Source organism: Mastacembelus armatus, chromosome 17 (assembly GCF_900324485.2).
Source record: "Mastacembelus armatus chromosome 17, fMasArm1.2, whole genome shotgun sequence".
NCBI lineage: Eukaryota > Metazoa > Chordata > Actinopteri > Synbranchiformes > Mastacembelidae > Mastacembelus > Mastacembelus armatus.
In genome coordinates, this window is record NC_046649.1 from 8,935,056 (window position 1) to 8,954,286 (window position 19,231).

General features: G+C 37.6%; 1 protein-coding gene across 1 annotated transcript in view; it reads left to right on the top strand.

Annotated features, from left to right (window-relative positions):
* The window catches only part of slc1a7a (solute carrier family 1 member 7a), a 28,226-nt gene extending 11,922 nt beyond the window's left edge, over positions 1-16,304 (top strand). Inside the window, exons 3-11 of the mRNA XM_026313408.1 lie at positions 5,703-5,918; positions 8,969-9,011; positions 9,233-9,464; positions 9,692-9,791; positions 10,303-10,536; positions 12,533-12,727; positions 14,370-14,504; positions 14,898-14,997; positions 16,038-16,304. Of these exons, the coding sequence (XP_026169193.1) occupies positions 5,703-5,918; positions 8,969-9,011; positions 9,233-9,464; positions 9,692-9,791; positions 10,303-10,536; positions 12,533-12,727; positions 14,370-14,504; positions 14,898-14,997; positions 16,038-16,304 (1,522 nt within the window). The remainder of the gene's footprint in view (positions 1-5,702; positions 5,919-8,968; positions 9,012-9,232; positions 9,465-9,691; positions 9,792-10,302; positions 10,537-12,532; positions 12,728-14,369; positions 14,505-14,897; positions 14,998-16,037) is intronic.
* The last annotated feature ends 2,927 nt before the right edge of the window (positions 16,305-19,231 follow it).

Below are 19,231 nucleotides of genomic sequence, written 5' to 3' on the forward strand. Positions count from 1 at the left end.
AATCAATGAGGTTACTCTAGTTAATTTACTACCTGACTTATTACTTGCGCTCTGGATGCGGAAAAAACTTCTGATGTGTCTTTCCTTTATTGGCGGCATATCTACGATGCAAAGGACACGATGAGCATGTACAAAAGAATGAATGTTTGCTGTGAAGTGAAGAGAACAAAGGAAAGGGATTAAGTCTTTTGAAAAACTACATTTATCATGCTTGATGTCCAGAGTGACAGCCCCAATAACCTATCTTTGTCTGCATGTTCTCAGCCAGATATTTCCTCTGTGTTCACTCCAAAGACAGTACAAGTTTGCTCATTGAACTATCGGGAGGGCAGAAATGTCCCTACTGTCCATATGCAAAACTACACCCTTGCAGTCAGGCCAAATATATAAAATGCAATATTCATTACAATCTTTACATTAAGTGCATAACATCCAAAGTAAGATCCTATTACACTGAATGTTTAAATGCCACAATTAATGTTTCCATCTCATCAAACATCTTTATAGATAGTCTACTTTATTATTCTGTGGTAAAGCAGCCACAATGAAGAGATGAGCAAAATGTTTTACAATTATATAGAAAAGCTAAGTATAAATCAGTAAGCAAATGCACGCAGCCATGCATCTGTGCATTTAGATCTGTTTTGCTTGGACAGTGTGTAGAAGTGGGTCTTGTGTTGTATTTCAATGGCAAAAATGTTGACACCATTTCACAGAATTTGTTCATGGGGGTTGTAAAGTAGTGTGTAAACTCTTGCAATATTTTTTAAGTAGCAAATTTGCACCTTGACCAGTATCAAGCCAACATGACAGTCTTGATGTTTTGAATAATAAAGCGGCAGAGTCCAACTGCATATATTACCCAACTTCATATTATATATTTTTAGCCGTTGGTATTAATAAGCAGTTGTCAGAGCTGATGTGAACTTCATGTTTCAAACTCACTATTGTATGATGAATTCTGAAGTATTTGCCAGGGTCACATTAGAAACTATAAATAGCCAAGAAGGTGGACCTCAGTGTCTGTAGGAATCTGAGCTGCTGACACAAATGCCACAGTGTCACTACTACATTCCATGGATGTCAGGGATAAACCCTCTTCCAGGAGCCTTGGCCTTCTCTTTTTCATCTGGACATGGGATTACTCTAATGCTCTTGCTCTTCAAAGGTGCAGCAGGGAAGGACTGTAAGCTCCATATGGTCCAAAAATCCTGTACAAGATCTATGGTATATGCACTGAAACGTCACATAGGGTGCAGTACACAAGGCAGGAAACGCACTGTAATCCAACTCAGACTCAGATACCAGCGATTTCTACACCAGGTTCTACTTCACTAACCCTCTTTTCTATAACTTCTGGAAGACCCACCAAAAAAAACCCACAGGAGAAAGATACTACTATTATAAACTCCAAATGAATGCTGTTGTTCATGTATCTGCTGGATATAGCCTATAATAGGCAGCTTTCAGCCAACCCATTTAGCATATCAGCTTAAAAGTTAATCATATGTTAATGTTGCAATATCTCTGCTTGCTTCCTCTATCTCCTTATTATACGTTTGAGGAGTCACAAGCTAAAATGGTTGAAGGGTAGCTCAACATGTAAGATTTTATTATTTTACCAAGCATTTATTATATGGACAATTTATATATATATATATATATATATATGATATATATATATTAGACATTGCCTATGAAGTAAATTATCTCTGCCTGGTCGTCAGCTTTTTAATCTGTCCGAGGGTGTGATTCAAAACCAAACACTGCTATGAGTAATCACCTCTTTCTTCCCCTCCTCATTATTTAATCCCATATTAAATACAGAAAAACTAAATTACCAAGAGTTCTTTTCTACCTAAAACAGATGTAAGACAAATGTTAAAACCTACTTCTCAATAATCTTACAGTGAATCAGCAACAGACTTTTTAGGAAATGAGAAAGATGTTTATATGTAGAATTGAGTTGTGATTTAAATTAAATAAGGGGAATTGATATTCTTCATATATACAGATGTTTTTTATCTATTTCGCAGCAGCTGCTACTTCACGAGACAGTAAAAAAATGTAAGATAAGACATGGGTTTCCATCAAAAATACATTAAACTGTGATATTATTATGAGATTTAAATGCACAGACTGGGGTGGAGGAGGTCATGAGGTAAATCCCTGGAGTAACAAATGTAATTTTTCCCCTTTTCCTCCTGGCTGCAGTTTCTCTTTTCAGCAGCAGAAAAAAAAACCAATGCCATGTCAACTCTACACCAAACATCTGGACATACAATGCAGCACAATTCAGATGAATTGTAAGCCATTTCCCAGAAGATTGATATTTCACTGTCCCATCAATCCATTTCAACGTGACTTTCTATATATGACGTGGAGATTTTCCTGCTGCAGGTCATCTAATCCTTGAGCCACTTATCTCTCCTCCTGCCGCTGCATTTGTGGTCTGCTACAACAAAGATGGGCAAGATTTATTCACACAGACTGTGTATCCGTCTGCTAATGTAATTCTAATAACATCACAACACTTAGCCTGAGAAACAAATGTGAGTTTTTTCTGTTCAAGTGACAACAACATCCACATTATGGTAAGAATTAGTGATGATATTTTAGCTAATCAAAAACTTTGACTTTTTATATTTATGGTCTCCATTAGTCCTATTTATGCAATTAATACATCTAATTTAATTAAGTAGTTCATATTGCATAAACAGTCATTTACCATAATTTCCATTCCAATAACAATCACAGCCTATGGTCATTCATGGGAGTGAATGAGTAAAGGAACTGAAAATATAAATATTCGAGATTTTAAAATTCAGCACTTCATCTTTGTAACTACACTTCACCTTACTATTGATGTCAAAAATAGTAAAAATGCCTTTATCAAGATATAAAATTCTCTTCGGATTGTGAATAAGCACAGCTTAGCAAACCAGAGATGCAGTCACATTTGTGCTTTATATGTCCAGTACGGTTTTAAAACAATATTATGGTGTCTTTGAAAGTCTTTGGGAAAGCAATGTCAGGTTCACTAATTGACTGTGTTTTTTAATTCAAAACACTGTGTCAAGAAAAGCCTCGTGGTAGTAAACAGAAAGCAGTGGAGATGATGAACCTCATTATGTGTCTTTGTCCTAAGTGCAGGAGCACCTGTGTATCAGCATCCCTGATAAATTAGATACCTTCCAGCATAGGGCCTCACCTTATTTTCTAAGTGTGACAGATAAAAGCAGTCATAGTAGTATTGGTAACACTCATGATAAGATAAAACTGACTTATTTAACAATAAACTACATTTAACCAAGTTCTCATATGCAAATTCAAGTTAGTTTAACTTGAAAAGACCTATAGTCACACATGACACTGAACATTGTATCCAGATGAATTTCTAATGAATTTGAAGGACAACTTAACATTCAGCATTAGTGATAATGGCTTTGAATATGAATAATGACACATTCATACTACAGAGTCACTGAAAGTCTTCTTTAGCCATTCAGTGGAAGCTGTTTAGCAGCTTCAGTCAAGACTCTGTGGTTTCATATCAAGGAAAATGTTGACATTTTGGGGAAATATTTTTTTTAGCTTTATTATCAAGAGAAAAAAGACAGAAACCTCTCTCCTTCCTGTACATTAAATATCATGGTAAAGCCGGGAGAAGGTTTATTTATAGGACAAATATTGGGCACAAGAGGAAACAGCTACTCTAGCATTGCTCTTACTAAAAGGTATAAATGTATGTGTGACTTTCTGAATTAAGTACAGTCCTCACCCCTTATGATGCAGCAAGAAGGTAAACATTGCTACGTGTATTGCTGTTTAATACATTTTTGAAAAAATAAATAAGATATTCTTCCTAATACATAAACATCCCACAGTGAATACACTTCGAGGTTTTAATACAGCCTTACTGAGTCTGATATGCTGTTACACTATAGCATTTGCCATTATTCTGTAACAACCACTCATAGCCACATGTCAGCAAAAGCTACACAGCCTTGCTATAAATTCAGTGTCTTTTTCAGGGGTATAGCAATAGCCGGTCTAGACCTGTTGAAATGTTATAGAAATCTATGAATCTGTGATCCCATGGACCTTGATCTGTACCTTTTAGCTGTAAAGGTGTAATTCCAGCTCATGTAAAAGTTATGGCCCTGGCTCCAATCAGGCAGCTGAGCTCGCGCCCTTCAATTCTGCATTTATTCCCACCACACTCACGTCCAACCCCGAGCCCGAACCAAATGTAGCTTAATTTCCACCATAAATGTGTCAGCACTGAATCATTTTTGTAGCTGCGTAAATAATGAATTAATTAAATAATTCAGCCTTTTTAAATGAAGTACTTATATTTCTAAATCACTGTTGCTGACACTTAACCAGTGTCATATATTCATGATTTACTGTAGTTATGGATAAATGGTTGGTCTGCAGACTAATAGAATAGCCAGCGCTCTCTTCAGTACCACGACTGAGGTGAGACCCTTGAGCAAGGCACCGGCAACATCAGCACAGAGTAGAAAGTCAGTGGCTCCATCCGAATAGTCAGACCAGTTACAATATGGACAGAGAAAATCTTGTGACTGTTGATCAAAATGCCAATCAAAGATCTATTCAGCTCTCTCCTCTCATCCGACTTTCACCGGCTTCACCCTCCTGCAGTGCTGCTAACTCAACGTCTTCCCACATCCGTGACAAACAACACGCTCAGTGCTGCGTTTAAAAACACGCAGGCACGTGTTGTTCAATGAGTGCCTTTTCACTTTGCTTTTGAGAAGTTACAGTGAATGTCACTACATTGTGAATCAACATCGGAATACGATAGCTATTCAAAACTGCCTATTTAAATGCAAATGACTCTTTTCTGTTTAAAAATGTTTAGGATTAGAGTTATTTATCCTCCTGCACCAGGCTTTCACATTTTGGGTAAAAGAAAAGTAAGAGACAGCAAAATAAGTCTGATTCATGGAATCTTTTTTTTTTTTTTTTTTTTATAGCCTTTGTCAGAGGACACATTTTCACACACATTGCCTTATCTCAAACAGCAGCAGCAGTGTCTAGTTTGAAGACAGGCTTCTTGGGTTTAGTAAAGTCATGTCAAAGCTGCACCATCAGACAGTCAGTTGAAGCTTTGATGACAGGCTTGCTTGTACATGCACATAAAGTGTGTTATTATGATGAATGTTAGACTTAATTCTGTCATTTCATTTTCTGCTGCTGTCTGCCATAATTATCAGGGTTTGTTGGGCATCTTTTAAAGTTCAATATTTTCTCATAACTGACACTGTTGTGAAGATGGTTCACACATCTATAAATCAAAATATAGCCCAAATAGAAAAGATTTTTAAAGGTGCATCTAACCTTGGGAATCTGAGTTTATTTCCATTAACCTGCAGCTTCATTGCATAATTTAGTGCCACTTTGCAGTGAGTGCAAGTGAACAATGAATGATAAATAAATCACCAACAACATACCAATGAGCCAGTGTGTTTATTCATTCCATTTCCTCTGCAGGCAAACTAAAATTTTGCTTCCAAAGCATCAATTTCTGAAAATGGATGCAAGATATTTATTTAACATTTAGCAGCATTTTAACAAAATCCTTCTAACATGAACTTCTTGCGTGTTAGTCTTTTTGTCTCCCTAATATTTCTGCTTCTGTTTTTGTGTGGCCCCATTTCCTCTCTGTACTTCAGTTTAATGTCAGGTTTAGCTGCTTTGGATGCCAAGTGCTCCAGCCGCCTGGGCATCATGACCATCTCCTACTACCTTTGGACTACCTTTGTTGCTGTAGTAGTGGGGATCATCATGGTCTACATCATCCACCCAGGAGGAGCTGCTCAGAAAGAGGACTCTGAAGACAGCAAGAAACCGATGACCAGCTCTGCTGATGCTCTGCTGGATCTCATTCGGTAAGAGACGTCTCCTGTTTCCTCCAGAAACTTTTAAAATAAAACAAGTGACAACAAGTGGTTCTTAAAAATGTTTACAGGAAATAAAAGATATTATATATATCTAAGATAATATTTCTTCTGTGAGTCTTATGGAATTTGTCAATTTGCAAATGAAATAAAAAATGTTGACCCCAGTCCTCCAAACTTGGAGATGACTGATAAAGCAGTGTGCAAACTTTATGTCAGCATAATGGCAGAGATTCTGCATGCACAGCTGTTATATGATATCTACATTTTTTGCTTTGTGTGCTTTTTTCATGAAAAGGGAGAAATGCTTGAGGTAAAACAGTAAAACCTAGAGCCTCCCGTTCTTGCACTAAGCTAATTAGTTACTGCTGAGTGAGTGGAGTATTCGAAGTGAACCTGGATCAGCTCTTTGGCGAGAAACGTGACGGCGAGGCTCTGAGAGCTACTGTGTCAGTGTGACAGTCGGTCAGTGGGCTAAAGTCGACCGCCTGCAACCCAGAGAAGGTGCTGCAGTGCTCTTGACTCCACAACCACAACATTTAAGTAGTTTTATTACTGATGCATTGTGATAAAATAAAAAAATGTATACAAATTTCCAATTATGCATTTTTAATTGAAAAAATAATCCAAATATAGTCACTGAAAAGTTACAGTATCTATTCATCCTCTATTGACGATTGTTTGCTTTTTAATATATTTGACAATTATAACACAAAAATCAGATCATACTAAAAATAAATCACAATTGAATGACTCACTTTCAATCAGACTATAAAAAGGGGAGTAAAAAAGTAAGTGTGCGTGTGTGTGTGTGTGTGTGTGTGTGTGTGTGTGTGTGTGCGTGTGCGTGCGTGTGCGTGTGTGTGTGTGTGGGCACGTGCATGCCTTGCTTTTTTTTTTTTTTTTTTTGACGGCGCACAGCTGTGCATTGGATTTATCTCGCAAAGCTTCTTTACAGCCTTCATCTATCATGCGGGCACTGCATACACTGTGCACACTAACCAATGGGCCTTACAGTTTGCGGTAATGTCTGTGTTTGTGTGTGAATGAGATAAGTATGTATAATAAGTGCAGTATGTACTGTATAAATATGTGAATATTTGAATTTATTAGGAGCACTGGGGTCAGAGGAATTCATTAGCCTGCTTTCCTCTGTCAGATCCAGGACACAGGCTGAGTGGTCAATGCAGAAAACACTCAGTAGTCCACATATTTGCACTGCATTGTCCCTGTAGATTATTTTAAAGTCACTCTGTTAAAAGCACAAGCTGTAGTCTCTGAAACTGAAATATGCAGGTTGCATTTTGATTGTGCTGCAGACTTTGTGTTGATGTGGGATTTACACGCAGCATAAATGTACCGCTGACTTTACTGTGATTAACAGACAACCTACTTTAAAAAAAGATGGATAAAGCAGAGTATCTTATTTAACAGCTGTTGTGAAGCTGTTGAAGCTGTTGAAGCTGTTGCAGCTATACCACAAACAAAAAGTGCTGGTTCATACTGCTCCCTTTTTAAATGGTCGCTTTGTTGATCGTAACACTTTACTGCTGTACACTCATTGTATATTTTGCAATTCCAACAGACTTAAACTGTTTAAAAATATTTCACTGGAGGAATAAATCATTTTACCAAAGTCAAACAAAGTGTCAGATGCATAATTATCAAAGTTGGAAGCAAAGGACAAATATTAAAAATATTGTAGTATATACTTTATAAGAGTTAACTTATATTATTATATCATTTATTCATTCATTCATTCTCTATACTCTTAATCCTAATTAGGGTCACAGGGATCTGCTGGAGCCTATCCCGGCTTTCTTTGGGTGAAAGGCAGGGGTATTATTATATCAAATTATATTAATTGTACGAGGAGGAATAAGCGGGCTTAGATAATGGATGGAGTTTGTATGAGTTTATATTGTAGTAGAGAGATAAGCATTATGTGAAACTTACTGTCATGCAACAGCCTAATGGACATGAGTCATTTTAAAGGTGAGAAGGAGATGGTAATGACTGATGGTAATGAGTTTCACATTGTGTTCTGCAGTGTTTCCATTCCTTCCAACATTTTCCCTTATACAATTAGATATTAAGAGTAATTGCAGTTGTGTGAGAGATGTTGTGTGCACGAGTGGAGACATGCTGCCCGATGTCAGTACACGTAGTGGAGTGATTTGGGGCTCAGACTAATTTAATGGCAAAAACTCGGGCTCTGTGGCAAGACACCGAACATCTACTTCCACTTCACAGTGACGCTAAATCTTGCGAAGTGTGGTAGTATGAAAATGCAAAACCACAATGTGAATTATTACTTTATTGCTTTTTTCTTAATAAAATAAAATGCTATAAAGAAAGAAAGAAAATATGTACAGAATATTATTTCCTTTAACTACCTCAGTCTTGCTCAAACTGTGAGCATGTGTATCTGGGCTTCAGTCTCCCACCACAAGCAAATAATAGTATTACAGTATAAATATCAAACCATCCATTCCAGGTAGACCTGTTTTCTGCTCACTTTACCTCCTTTTCACCCGCTTACATCCTGCATCTTCAGGTTCCGTCCTGTTCTGCTTTTAAATCACAGAACCTGCATGATATCTGCTGTTGTTACTCTTGGCAGGTAGAGCACTGAATACACTTTTTAGTGTAGTTATTGAAGTGTACCACTGTCCTACTATCTGATCAGCAATCACTGCGTAAATAAAAGACTATGAAGAGTTTCATTAGAGAAGATCAATGTAGAAAAACATATTGACTAAGTGTACAGACTATTAGGGGCCGTCTGTTCTTGACAAAAACCAGTCAGCTGAATCCAAGCAAAAGCTGTAATTTTACATAGATTTCCACATAGTGAATCAATGCCAGCAGAAAAAGGAAAAAATGTGCATGAATAAAATCCAAACTTAATTTTTAGAGACAGAAGAGGTGATCCAAGGTCACTGTTTTTCAAATATTGTAAATGCATATTTATGTATTATTTCTATAGTATAGGCACAACTGAAGTACTTCTAATATTTTCATAAAATTCTTTTCCCCAGCAACATGTTTCCAGCCAACCTTGTCCAGGCCACTTTTCAACAGGTAAGCTAAACTGTTGAAAACAAAGATACACTAAAAAGAAAAACAGGAAAAGCCACTGGTTCAAGCAATAGTTCTGTATTATACTCATATTTACTTTTTTCAAATAGTTAAGTGTGATCTGAAACTCTCATGCCTGTATGCTAAATATAAAGCTAGAGTGAATATCACAAAGATTGAAAAGACAGGGAAAAAACTAGCCTCTGTTCTGTTTCGGTTTCAAGTATCGAACCCAGCGAGTGCCAGAACTCATCCCCAAACCAACGGTGGCTCAACTCTTGGATGAGACAACCACACGACGGGTCTACATCTATGGCATCCAGGATGACAACGGCACAGATGTCCAGAACTTCTCCCTGGATCTCACGCCGCCTCCTGACGTCATCATGAAAACATCACCTGGCACCAGTGAAGGCATGAATGTGCTGGGGATTGTCATTTTCTCTGCAACCATGGGTACGTGACTGGCATGGATCCTGTACACACACACACCTTCACTGTATCAGAATGTGTATAAGTGTATAACTCAAGTCTTGGCCCAACTACATTTTTGCATGAGTTTAAAATGTGTTGTGCTTCCACAAGAAAGCCAGAGAACGCTCACATGCATCACCATATGTGTGTGTGATTGATGCATTTCACATATGCTTATGTAGCAAATGTTCTGTTTGCCTGTAATCCAGGAATAATGTTGGGAAGAATGGGACCCAATGGAAGCGCTTTGGTCAACTTCTGCCAGAGTTTAAACGAGGCAGTTTTGAAGATTGTTGCCATTGTCATCTGGTAAGTAACATTTTTTGATGGGCTGAGCTCAAACTGGTAATAATGATGTATAAAATTATAACTGAAACAGCATTAGGGATTTATCATTTACTAGAAATGTGATTTGCTGGTCCAGACCACTTTGGTCCAGACTGACATCTCAACAATTACTGAGTGAATTGCCATAAAATATCATATCAACACACAATTTGTTCATTTTGATCAAATTCAGACAATAAATCCCTGTGACATTGATGATTCGTTAAGATTCCTTCTGGTACCACCGTGAGTACAACACATTTTTGGTTTTTAGCTAAGTGTCACTATCAGAAGCATTGCCATTTGGCAATCCAAATAAAACCTGGCTATGCCAACCTTACTAAACCAGTCGGAGGACGGTAGCAGAAATTTTACTGACCAGTAAATGCAATGTGATTTGTTCAAAACTGATCTGAAATTCTTTTATTTCCAAGAAAAGCTGTAGCTGTCCTTTTCTAACATGCACTGTGCCTTCCTTTTGTCACCTCATAAGGTATTTCCCCTTTGGTATTGTGTTCCTGGTTGCCGGTAAGATCTTGGAGATGGATGACCCTTCAGCCATGGGGAAGAAGCTGGGCTTTTACGCTATCACTGTAGTTATGGGCTTGGTGTTGCACGGCCTATTCATTCTCCCAGCCATGTACTTCTTCATCACTAAGAAGAGCCCCATCGTCTACATCAGAGGCATTCTGCAGGCCCTGCTCATCTCTCTGGCCACCTCCTCAAGGTAAAAGCAGAAGCTCTGACTTTTCACAATACTGAAACAGCGGACACTGAAATTTCGATTTTTGTAATATCTATGTATATTAATGAAAAGAAAAGGGGGAATGTGAATCTGTTGTTCTAAATTTATTCAGGATCCAACATGTAGCGGAGAATAAACCCTTTAGACCCATTTACTTTCACTTGACCAGGTCATTCAGAGCTAAAAAAAAAACAGGACCCCCCTCAGCCAAAGCTATTTTTTTTAAATAAAGTGACTTAAAGTGGCGCATCTTGTGTCAGTGCTCCACAGATTCACTCACAGAGACAGTTCACCATATGTACATCCAACAACAGGCATCAAGAAAGAGGGCAATGCCACACTATCCATGCCTTAGTGGGATATAAAATAAATAATGTTTCAAAGTAAACTACTTTTTGCACAAAAATAAAAAAGGCTGTTCTCTGCCTGCTTTAGTTTCCTTTCTTTCTGTTTTCTTAGCTTTTCCATTCTTGGTATAATGCTGTGATGGCACAGTGTGTTAAATGAGCAAAATCAATGTTTTGTATGATCATTAAGCAGCAGGACAGTGTAATGTTTATTTGGCTACTTCAGATTGCCATCCACATAGACAAACAGTGCGGGAGTCACACATGCACATATTGTTTTAAAGACACAGTGTGTAAAATGTGAAAGATTTAGCGACATCTGCTTGTGAGATTGTTTAATGCAAACTTCTAAGCTGCTTTTACACCCCACCCATGTAAAAACATGGCAGCACAACATGGCTGCCTCTGTGAAAGGAGTCCCGCTCCCTGTATAGATTTAAAAGTCTCCCTTGAAGATTAAGAAAACACAACAGCTGGTATTTGCTAGTGATTCCACACTAATGACAACATAGTAATGAATACTGTTTGATTTTTGCTGATAGATCACTCAAAATATTACACATTGAACCTTTACAGAGGCCTGTAAACTACAGCCTAACAAACCTCTAAAAATAATATATTGAAAAATAGGTTTTCATCACATGACCACAGATCTATTAATGCTGCACAAGGAGGGAGCTGTTTGAGCTCCACATGGTGTCTATCTGAGCATGTGGCAGAAAAAAAAAAAGAGAGAGATGCTTTTCTTTTTGTCGGCTGTGTCCTTATTCAGGGCTGCATCCTTTAAAGGCTGAATTTGAAGGATGCCAGACACAAGTGCCCAGTGTTCACTTTTTTACAAGTAATGGGTTTCAACTCAGTTGAATGATAACGATACAAATATTGAAAAACAAAAGGTCTTAATAATCTCAAAGTGATGGTGAGGCATCACATTGTCCTCCAGCGCAAAACAAAAAAAATATTATCAACATTTGCAATAATATTAATACATTTTTCCAGTATCTTTGCCCAAACCTGGTCCAACTACAACTCTGAAGACCACTAGACAACAGGAGCGGTGCTTTGTAACTCAGCGGTAGGGACAGGAACAGTTGATGATCCAAACAGGAAATCATCCATAGACTTTTGGTTCAACTCGTTGTTCTGCTGCCAAGGCTGCATCTTTGTAGACCGTGATATTTAGAGGATTTTCTTCAGTGTGGCAGCAGGCTCCTATATATATGAAATTATTTTCTGAGTGATTATGGGCCTCACCATATTGGAAAACATAAACAAAGCTGTTTTTATTTTTAGTTTTCTCACAGCATATTTGAAAAAGAATATACAGTTTGTGTGTGTATGTTTGATCTTAAGGCTTTTGCGTAGGGTTACAACTATCTGGGTGTTAACAATATCCAGCAATGCATCATCTCCATCTGTAACAAATTTCACATGCTGAAGATGTGAGGAGGGTGCACTACAGGAAACACTGCTCTAATGGTGGAAACACTATCTGATGGTGGGAATATCAGCCAGGGATCATGAAGTGGCAGACTTGCCTTCTTTGTTTTTTTTTTTTTTGTCATTTGTGAATGTATATAATTGATTATTCTACTTGCTCATTAACTCTTATTGATCTTTTCTTGCTGCAGCTCTGCCACTCTGCCTATCACCTTCAAGTGCCTCCTGGAGAACAACCACATCGACAGACGCATCATCCGCTTCGTGCTGCCTGTGGGAGCCACCATCAACATGGACGGCACCGCCCTCTATGAAGCCGTAGCAGCCATTTTCATCGCCCAAGTGAACAATTATGAGCTTGACTTTGGCCAGATCATCACAATCAGGTAAGACTAATAAATGGAGAGCGAAGCAGTCCCACTAAATTACGCTTTTAATGGAAAACTTCATGAGGCATAATAAAAGTCAGGATGTCATGGAGGTTTTAAAAAAAAAAGGAAGACTTTAAGTCATCAGTGTTTGTTAACTATCTACAGCTAAAGCCTAGAATTAATTTTGTTCACTTAGCATAAAGACTGGAAGCCAGGAGAAAGAGCTGCCAAGGCTCTGATAATTTATGGTGAATTATTGAACTATAGCACCCTTCATATTCACTGTGAAGACATAAGAGTGACATGTCCATGTTGACATCTTACTGACAGCAAACTGCAAATAACTATAGCAACATAAGCAATTTTCATCTTGGTCAAACAAGCAGCCAGTATACAGTACTGTTAAAAAAGTATTTGTCCCCTTTCTGATTTTAATTTTTTTTTTGCATATTTGTCCCCAATCCCCAAATCATCATCAAACAAGCTGTAATATTGTTTTTAATGTTTTCATTTATTAAGGGAAAAAACTGTCCAAATCTCCCTTAATAGATGAATTCATCACTTAAAAACTGTTTTTTGTATTTAGTTTGGTTATCTTTGTGAAACATTACAATTAGTTTGATGGTCTGAATCATTTAAGCATGACAAATAAAAAATCAGAAAGGGGCAAATACTGTTTTGAGTGCAATATGTGAATTAAGCTAACATCACACATTTAGTTTAATTCTGAATTAATAAAAATACTACAGGATTTAGCAGATACACATATATGTAAATGTCACACAGATTACACTCATGTGAGCTTCTTAGTCTGATCTGATTTCTGCTAAATCAGTCTGGAAGCCCCAGAGACACAGACAGACAGATAGTGACAGACAAAAAGACCAACTGGTCCTTGTCCTGCCAACACCACCACCCGACAAATGTCAACCACAGGTAAACAAGCTCACCCAGGTTGTCTCTGGCCATTGATTTGATGACCGGTCGCACATTAATAACATTAACAGCAGACCTCTGCTCATAGCTGCAGTTTGTGCACGTTCCCTCATAATCCCACAGTGGTAAAACCCATATGACCTGCATTACTCATCTCCCTTGTCACGGCAGAATTATAATAATTTTTCCCTCTCTGCATCATGTCCTTTTGCTGTTTGGCTGCTGACCATGGAGCTGCCCCATCTGCATCCTAACCCTAACCTCCCATTCTCCCTGCAGCGTGCTGGAAGAAGTACTCATATTTGTGCTACAGCAATGTAAAATTTCTTGCAAGTAGTTACATGCCCTGCACCAAAAATAGGATTAGATTATTAGATTAGCATTTTGGCAGCATCAAATTAGAGCTAATTTTAAGAACAATTTAATTTTGCAACAGGAAGTTGCAGGAAGGAAGGAAAACCCTAGGATTTGGCAAAACTAGTTTTGCCACTTTAAATAATAAAGCATGAATACCAAAGGATATACCAAATGTCAGACCAAAGGGGCTGTGTGGAAAAAAGAAAGACCAGGGTTCACATAGGTTCAGCCTTTTGATATGGAGATCATTACATCAGGTAAAGACTGTGAACTTGATGCCGTAATTCTGGGTGTGTTTGTGAGGAGAACTTTCTCCTGGACATTATCAAATGAAATGCACACTGTGCTCTATCTGTTCACACAGCATCACTGCCACTGCAGCCAGTATCGGTGCAGCTGGGATCCCACAGGCTGGACTTGTCACCATGGTGATCGTGTTGACCTCTGTTGGTTTACCCACTGATGACATCACTCTGATCATTGCTGTTGATTGGGCGCTGTAAGTAACGACTCATCTTTCCGTCATGAAGAGCTGAACACTACTTATATTTCTGTACTATTTATATCCTTAAGTAGAAGTAATGACTAAGTCCATTAAGGCTTCTGTCCTCCCCCACATATTGAGTTCTGTTTTCCCCATTTTTCATTTCTGTATTTTTCTGCTTTTCTATGTGAAAATATGACATTTTGCAGTGTTCAAATAACTTTGAACACTTGAAAACTTGAAAAATATACAAGAATATATGCATCATACAAACATCATGTTTTCTGGATATTATCAACTTTGATATTGCAGAAACTTAGAGTTTTATAAAGTCTTAAAACTGCAATCACATAATATATTTTTAAATTACAAAGCTGCATTGACAGTGTTGATGACTCTGTTATACAGGGATCGATTCAGGACCATGGTCAACGTGATGGGTGATGCCTTGGCCACAGGAATCATGGCTCATATCTGCAGAAAAGATTTTGTCAAAGAGGGGGAGCAGGTGAGAACATGCAAGGCCAAATCAATGAACTGCAAGGCTACAGAGCATCACTTCACTGTCCTCTGGATGTAGTCCTGTGTATACAAATATTTATCTTCACTTTAAAGACAGATTGTGAAGGAAGATTGCATTTTCTAACAAAATCTTGTTCAGATGGAGGGGATATTTTCAATAAAGTGTAAAGCAGATTTAGAGAAAAAGCATAACACTGGAGAAATACTTTTATTTACTCTCTTGCTAAGGGTTACGTTGAACTGTTATCCCCTGCTTCCAGCTATTATGTGAATCTGTTTTATTAACAAATTTCAACATGACTTCAGACAGAACCATTATATTTACTGTATTTCCCATTAAAAGATGCAAATTCCAAATTTGGAGACCATGCAAAAAAAAAAATTGTGATTTTGGCAAACATCAAAAAAGGTAAGAGGAAACCACATCTAATCTTCACAACCAATCAGATGATGATTGAACCATAAAAATGACAGTTCATAACATGGTTATACATTTAAATGTCCTTACTTGATGTAGTTGACTAAAATCACCAAATTAGTTGTCAGTGGATTTAACTGTTGATTGTTTTTTTACCACCCTTCTCCAGATGATTCAGGCTGAATATCTCACCACACACATAAATGGGATAAAATAAAATAATCCTATGACTCTTATTTATCTTTTGTATAAGCATGAATGTTCATTAAAGACTTTGTTGTCTTTACCATTAGTTAGAAAATGCCCAAAACAACCTTGAGCTAAATTTAAATAACTAAATAAGAGCCAACGAATAACCGTGCAATTCATAATTTAAATAGCTGATTATTTGTTTGAAATCAATCTATAGAACATCATTCATTGCACCTCATTGTTTGCAGCAGTTCTCTGTCCCTGCATAAACTTTTCCACCAAAGCAGCACGTGCCATTATCCAACATTTTAGCTGGATGTGTATAATACCAATTTCAATTTAATATTCTGTCTCCTGTAACTCACAGCTGCCTGCCTAATTAAGACAACCTTAATAATTATTATTGCATCCACCAGGTGCCTCTTATCTGCGAGACTAAACCCATGATAAGCATCCAGCAGATGATGACATACCAGAATCAAAAGAACGGCTGCTACCAGCCGCCGCCACCGGGGAGCAAACAGGACCACGTCTCCCCAGACGTAGCTCGCCTGATCCAGCTGGAGGAGGGGATCCGGCCGACTGAGAAAAAGAAGCACCCTCACTCCTCGCATCACAAGAGAGAGCACAGGGACAAGGACCACTGTTCCATTGATATGAATGGGCTGGAGACTAATGTATAAAATCAGCTGCTCTGTCAACAACTACTGCTGCATCCACAGCTGCAGGGCCAGCAGGGGAGGAAGATAAATTAAAGATTGAGGTGACAAAGTTCACACACTTTTCCCCTCCGTGAAGAGGAGTGGCCCAGAGTGGATAAACGCAGGAAAAACAAGACAATTTTTTCTACCTAACCTAAGTCATGACCCACATTCGATTGTGTATGTTTGTGTGTACATATTTATCAGAGATGTGTTACTTGGTTCCAGCAGTAGACATTGTGCTGCTCTGACCGACAGACATTTCAGACACAAACATCCTCCCAGATCTGACTCAGCCCATCTCACAGGAGGAGAAATGAAGAACAGAGAAGCTAATATGAAAAGTAATTAAAGGATCTTATCTATCTGTGGACTTCTGAAAAAAAAACCCATAAAACATCATCTGTTTAGAGTCATTATTAGTGCTTTTTTGTCATCCTGTTCTTTAAAATCAAAATCAAGCAAAATGTTGCCTGTTTGGAGCTTTTGCCCATTATACATTCACAGACCAAGATTTTCAAGCTCACAAAAGCAGTGTCTCATAATACTATAATGAGGTAAAAAAAAAAGAATATTCATGATTTTACAAGTTTTCTCAGCAGCACGTTTCCCTACACTTTTCTTCTCTGCCTTGTTGTCCTGACTTTAAGTGGATACTCTGCCTCATAGCTGGAAAACTGGTCACGTTCATAGTCAAGGCAAGATCACAGTGAAGATGAAGACAAGTGTTGGTCCTTGTGTTGAAGTCATGTCAAGTTGTGTTTTTGCCCCCATTGTATTCCCTCTTTGCCTTAAACGACCAAAGGAGAAGCATACGGGACCAGTGCGTTACTCATGTACACCAAGCAATAACACAAGTCAACGATCACAGGTCTTACTCTCAACTATATGTATGTGATATATATGCTGTACATGTATGTATTTCAAAAGTTAAAGAAATGTAGATTTTACTACCATATCAGTTTGTTTCAGGAGCTGCCATTCTGTATTTACTAAAAGAAACACTTCACTTTAGTACGAGATTTATTTAAAAAAATGTATCAACTTGCAAGAAATGAAAAATATATCAAAAACATACCGTTTGAATTATTTGTCAGTGATTTTCTTATATAGAATGTGACTAACAAGAACTGTGGGTCCAATAAAATCAAATGATATTTTATGTGTAAAAACTGCACGGAAGGATTTAAGGAGCCACAAAGAAAATGCAGCTTTCTTCTTATTAACTTGAGGAAATGTCATATTCAAAGATTAATAGATCCCAGAGTAAAGTAAAGCCAACTGAGGTGTCAAATGAGAAAAGAGATGAGATTTAAAACCTTAGAGAGTTGGGGTTGAATCCAAGTCAAGTGCAGCTGAATGGAAGGTTAGAATTACACTGTGGCTTCCTGAGGTCTGTAAAGAGGAGGAGGCTTTGCAAATGGGACTAAATATTTATTAAAACTCACAGTTTTCTCACTGGCCAGCAGCTCTGTCTGACACACAGCCATACTTCCTCTAACATTAAACTTGTAACACTAAACACACACACAATTACACATAGCAGCACAATACATAAAAACCTTGGTTGCAATAGATGAAATAAAGGTATTCAATATGGAAATAATACTAACCGTAGAAATCCACTTTTCAGAGGTCAAAACAGGCAAATATACAGTATTTTCTTTTCACTGTGCCAATAAGTCAAGGTTACATAATACACTGGTAGGTCTGAAGAGGTGTGCTATAAGATGAGTGCGGTACAGCAAAAGCTCTGAGCAGCAGCAATAAAAGCAGCTTTGGAGTGAGACTGGATTATGAATGTCAGAGAATCGCCACCACTAAGGCAACCTTGGAGAACAAATTACTGTGGTGAACTGCCAATCCACTAAGCAAACAATGGGAGACAGGTTGAAAGGACAGTCACCAGGGTCGATATGTATATTAAGAAAGAAAACTTTACTTTTTTATTAATGTGCAAAGAGGCCACATCTGTTGATGGTACATAAATCCTGGATAGTACTTCACCCATGTATAATAAGGTGAGAGTTAAAGGAATAAAGTAATGCTGTTGATTTACGTTGATTTAAGTTAAACTATCTCTATAAGTCAATAGTATGCAGACATACTATTGACTAAACAGAATCAATGTTAGTCATAATTTTGTACATAATAAAAATCACATTGAGTAAAACAATAATGCATATGATGGATGGGTGGAATGACTGTTACGCTATCGGAATTTAATCACATAAAACAAATATATAGACTGAAAATCTTTATATATTAAAAAACAGAGTCATGAAACTGTTCATTACAGTGTAATTTAGTTTATTCAATCGTAGAAAATGACTACAAATCCCTTGAGGATTTCAGCTCACTTATTTTAGTGATTCTAGTGATGTTCTGTGTGTTTCATGTGCCTGAACTTTAAAGCTGAACTATGTAACTTTGGAGAGTAACACACAGTCTCCTTTCAGATGAAAAGCTGAACTCAGGGACACTGAAACACACTCTTGCTTTCTGGGCTTTTGCAGCTACAGCCGCATCTGGTCTGAGTGCATGACTTTTCTCAGCTTGCATTACAGTTACACTGGTAGAGATAAACATTTCAGGAAATTTATCACTGAACAAAATTGAATACAGCTAATTTTACCCAGACAATTTGGTTTTGGTGCTCACCATCTCACTTAGAGCCAGTGACGATATCTTAAAGGCAGGCATCTTGTAAAATTCAGGTAAATTTACTTGGCTATTATACTGTGTTTATTGTCTGAAAACAGATATGCTAGAAGACTTAGTAGATGTAAGAGGAGGTGAAGAAGGCCTGAAAAATGATGAAATCATTAAAGGCTGTAGTATCTATAATCTCTTTAAGACTCAGTATAGTAGAATTAGTTCATCCATGGATGGGTACAGGTTTTATAGTT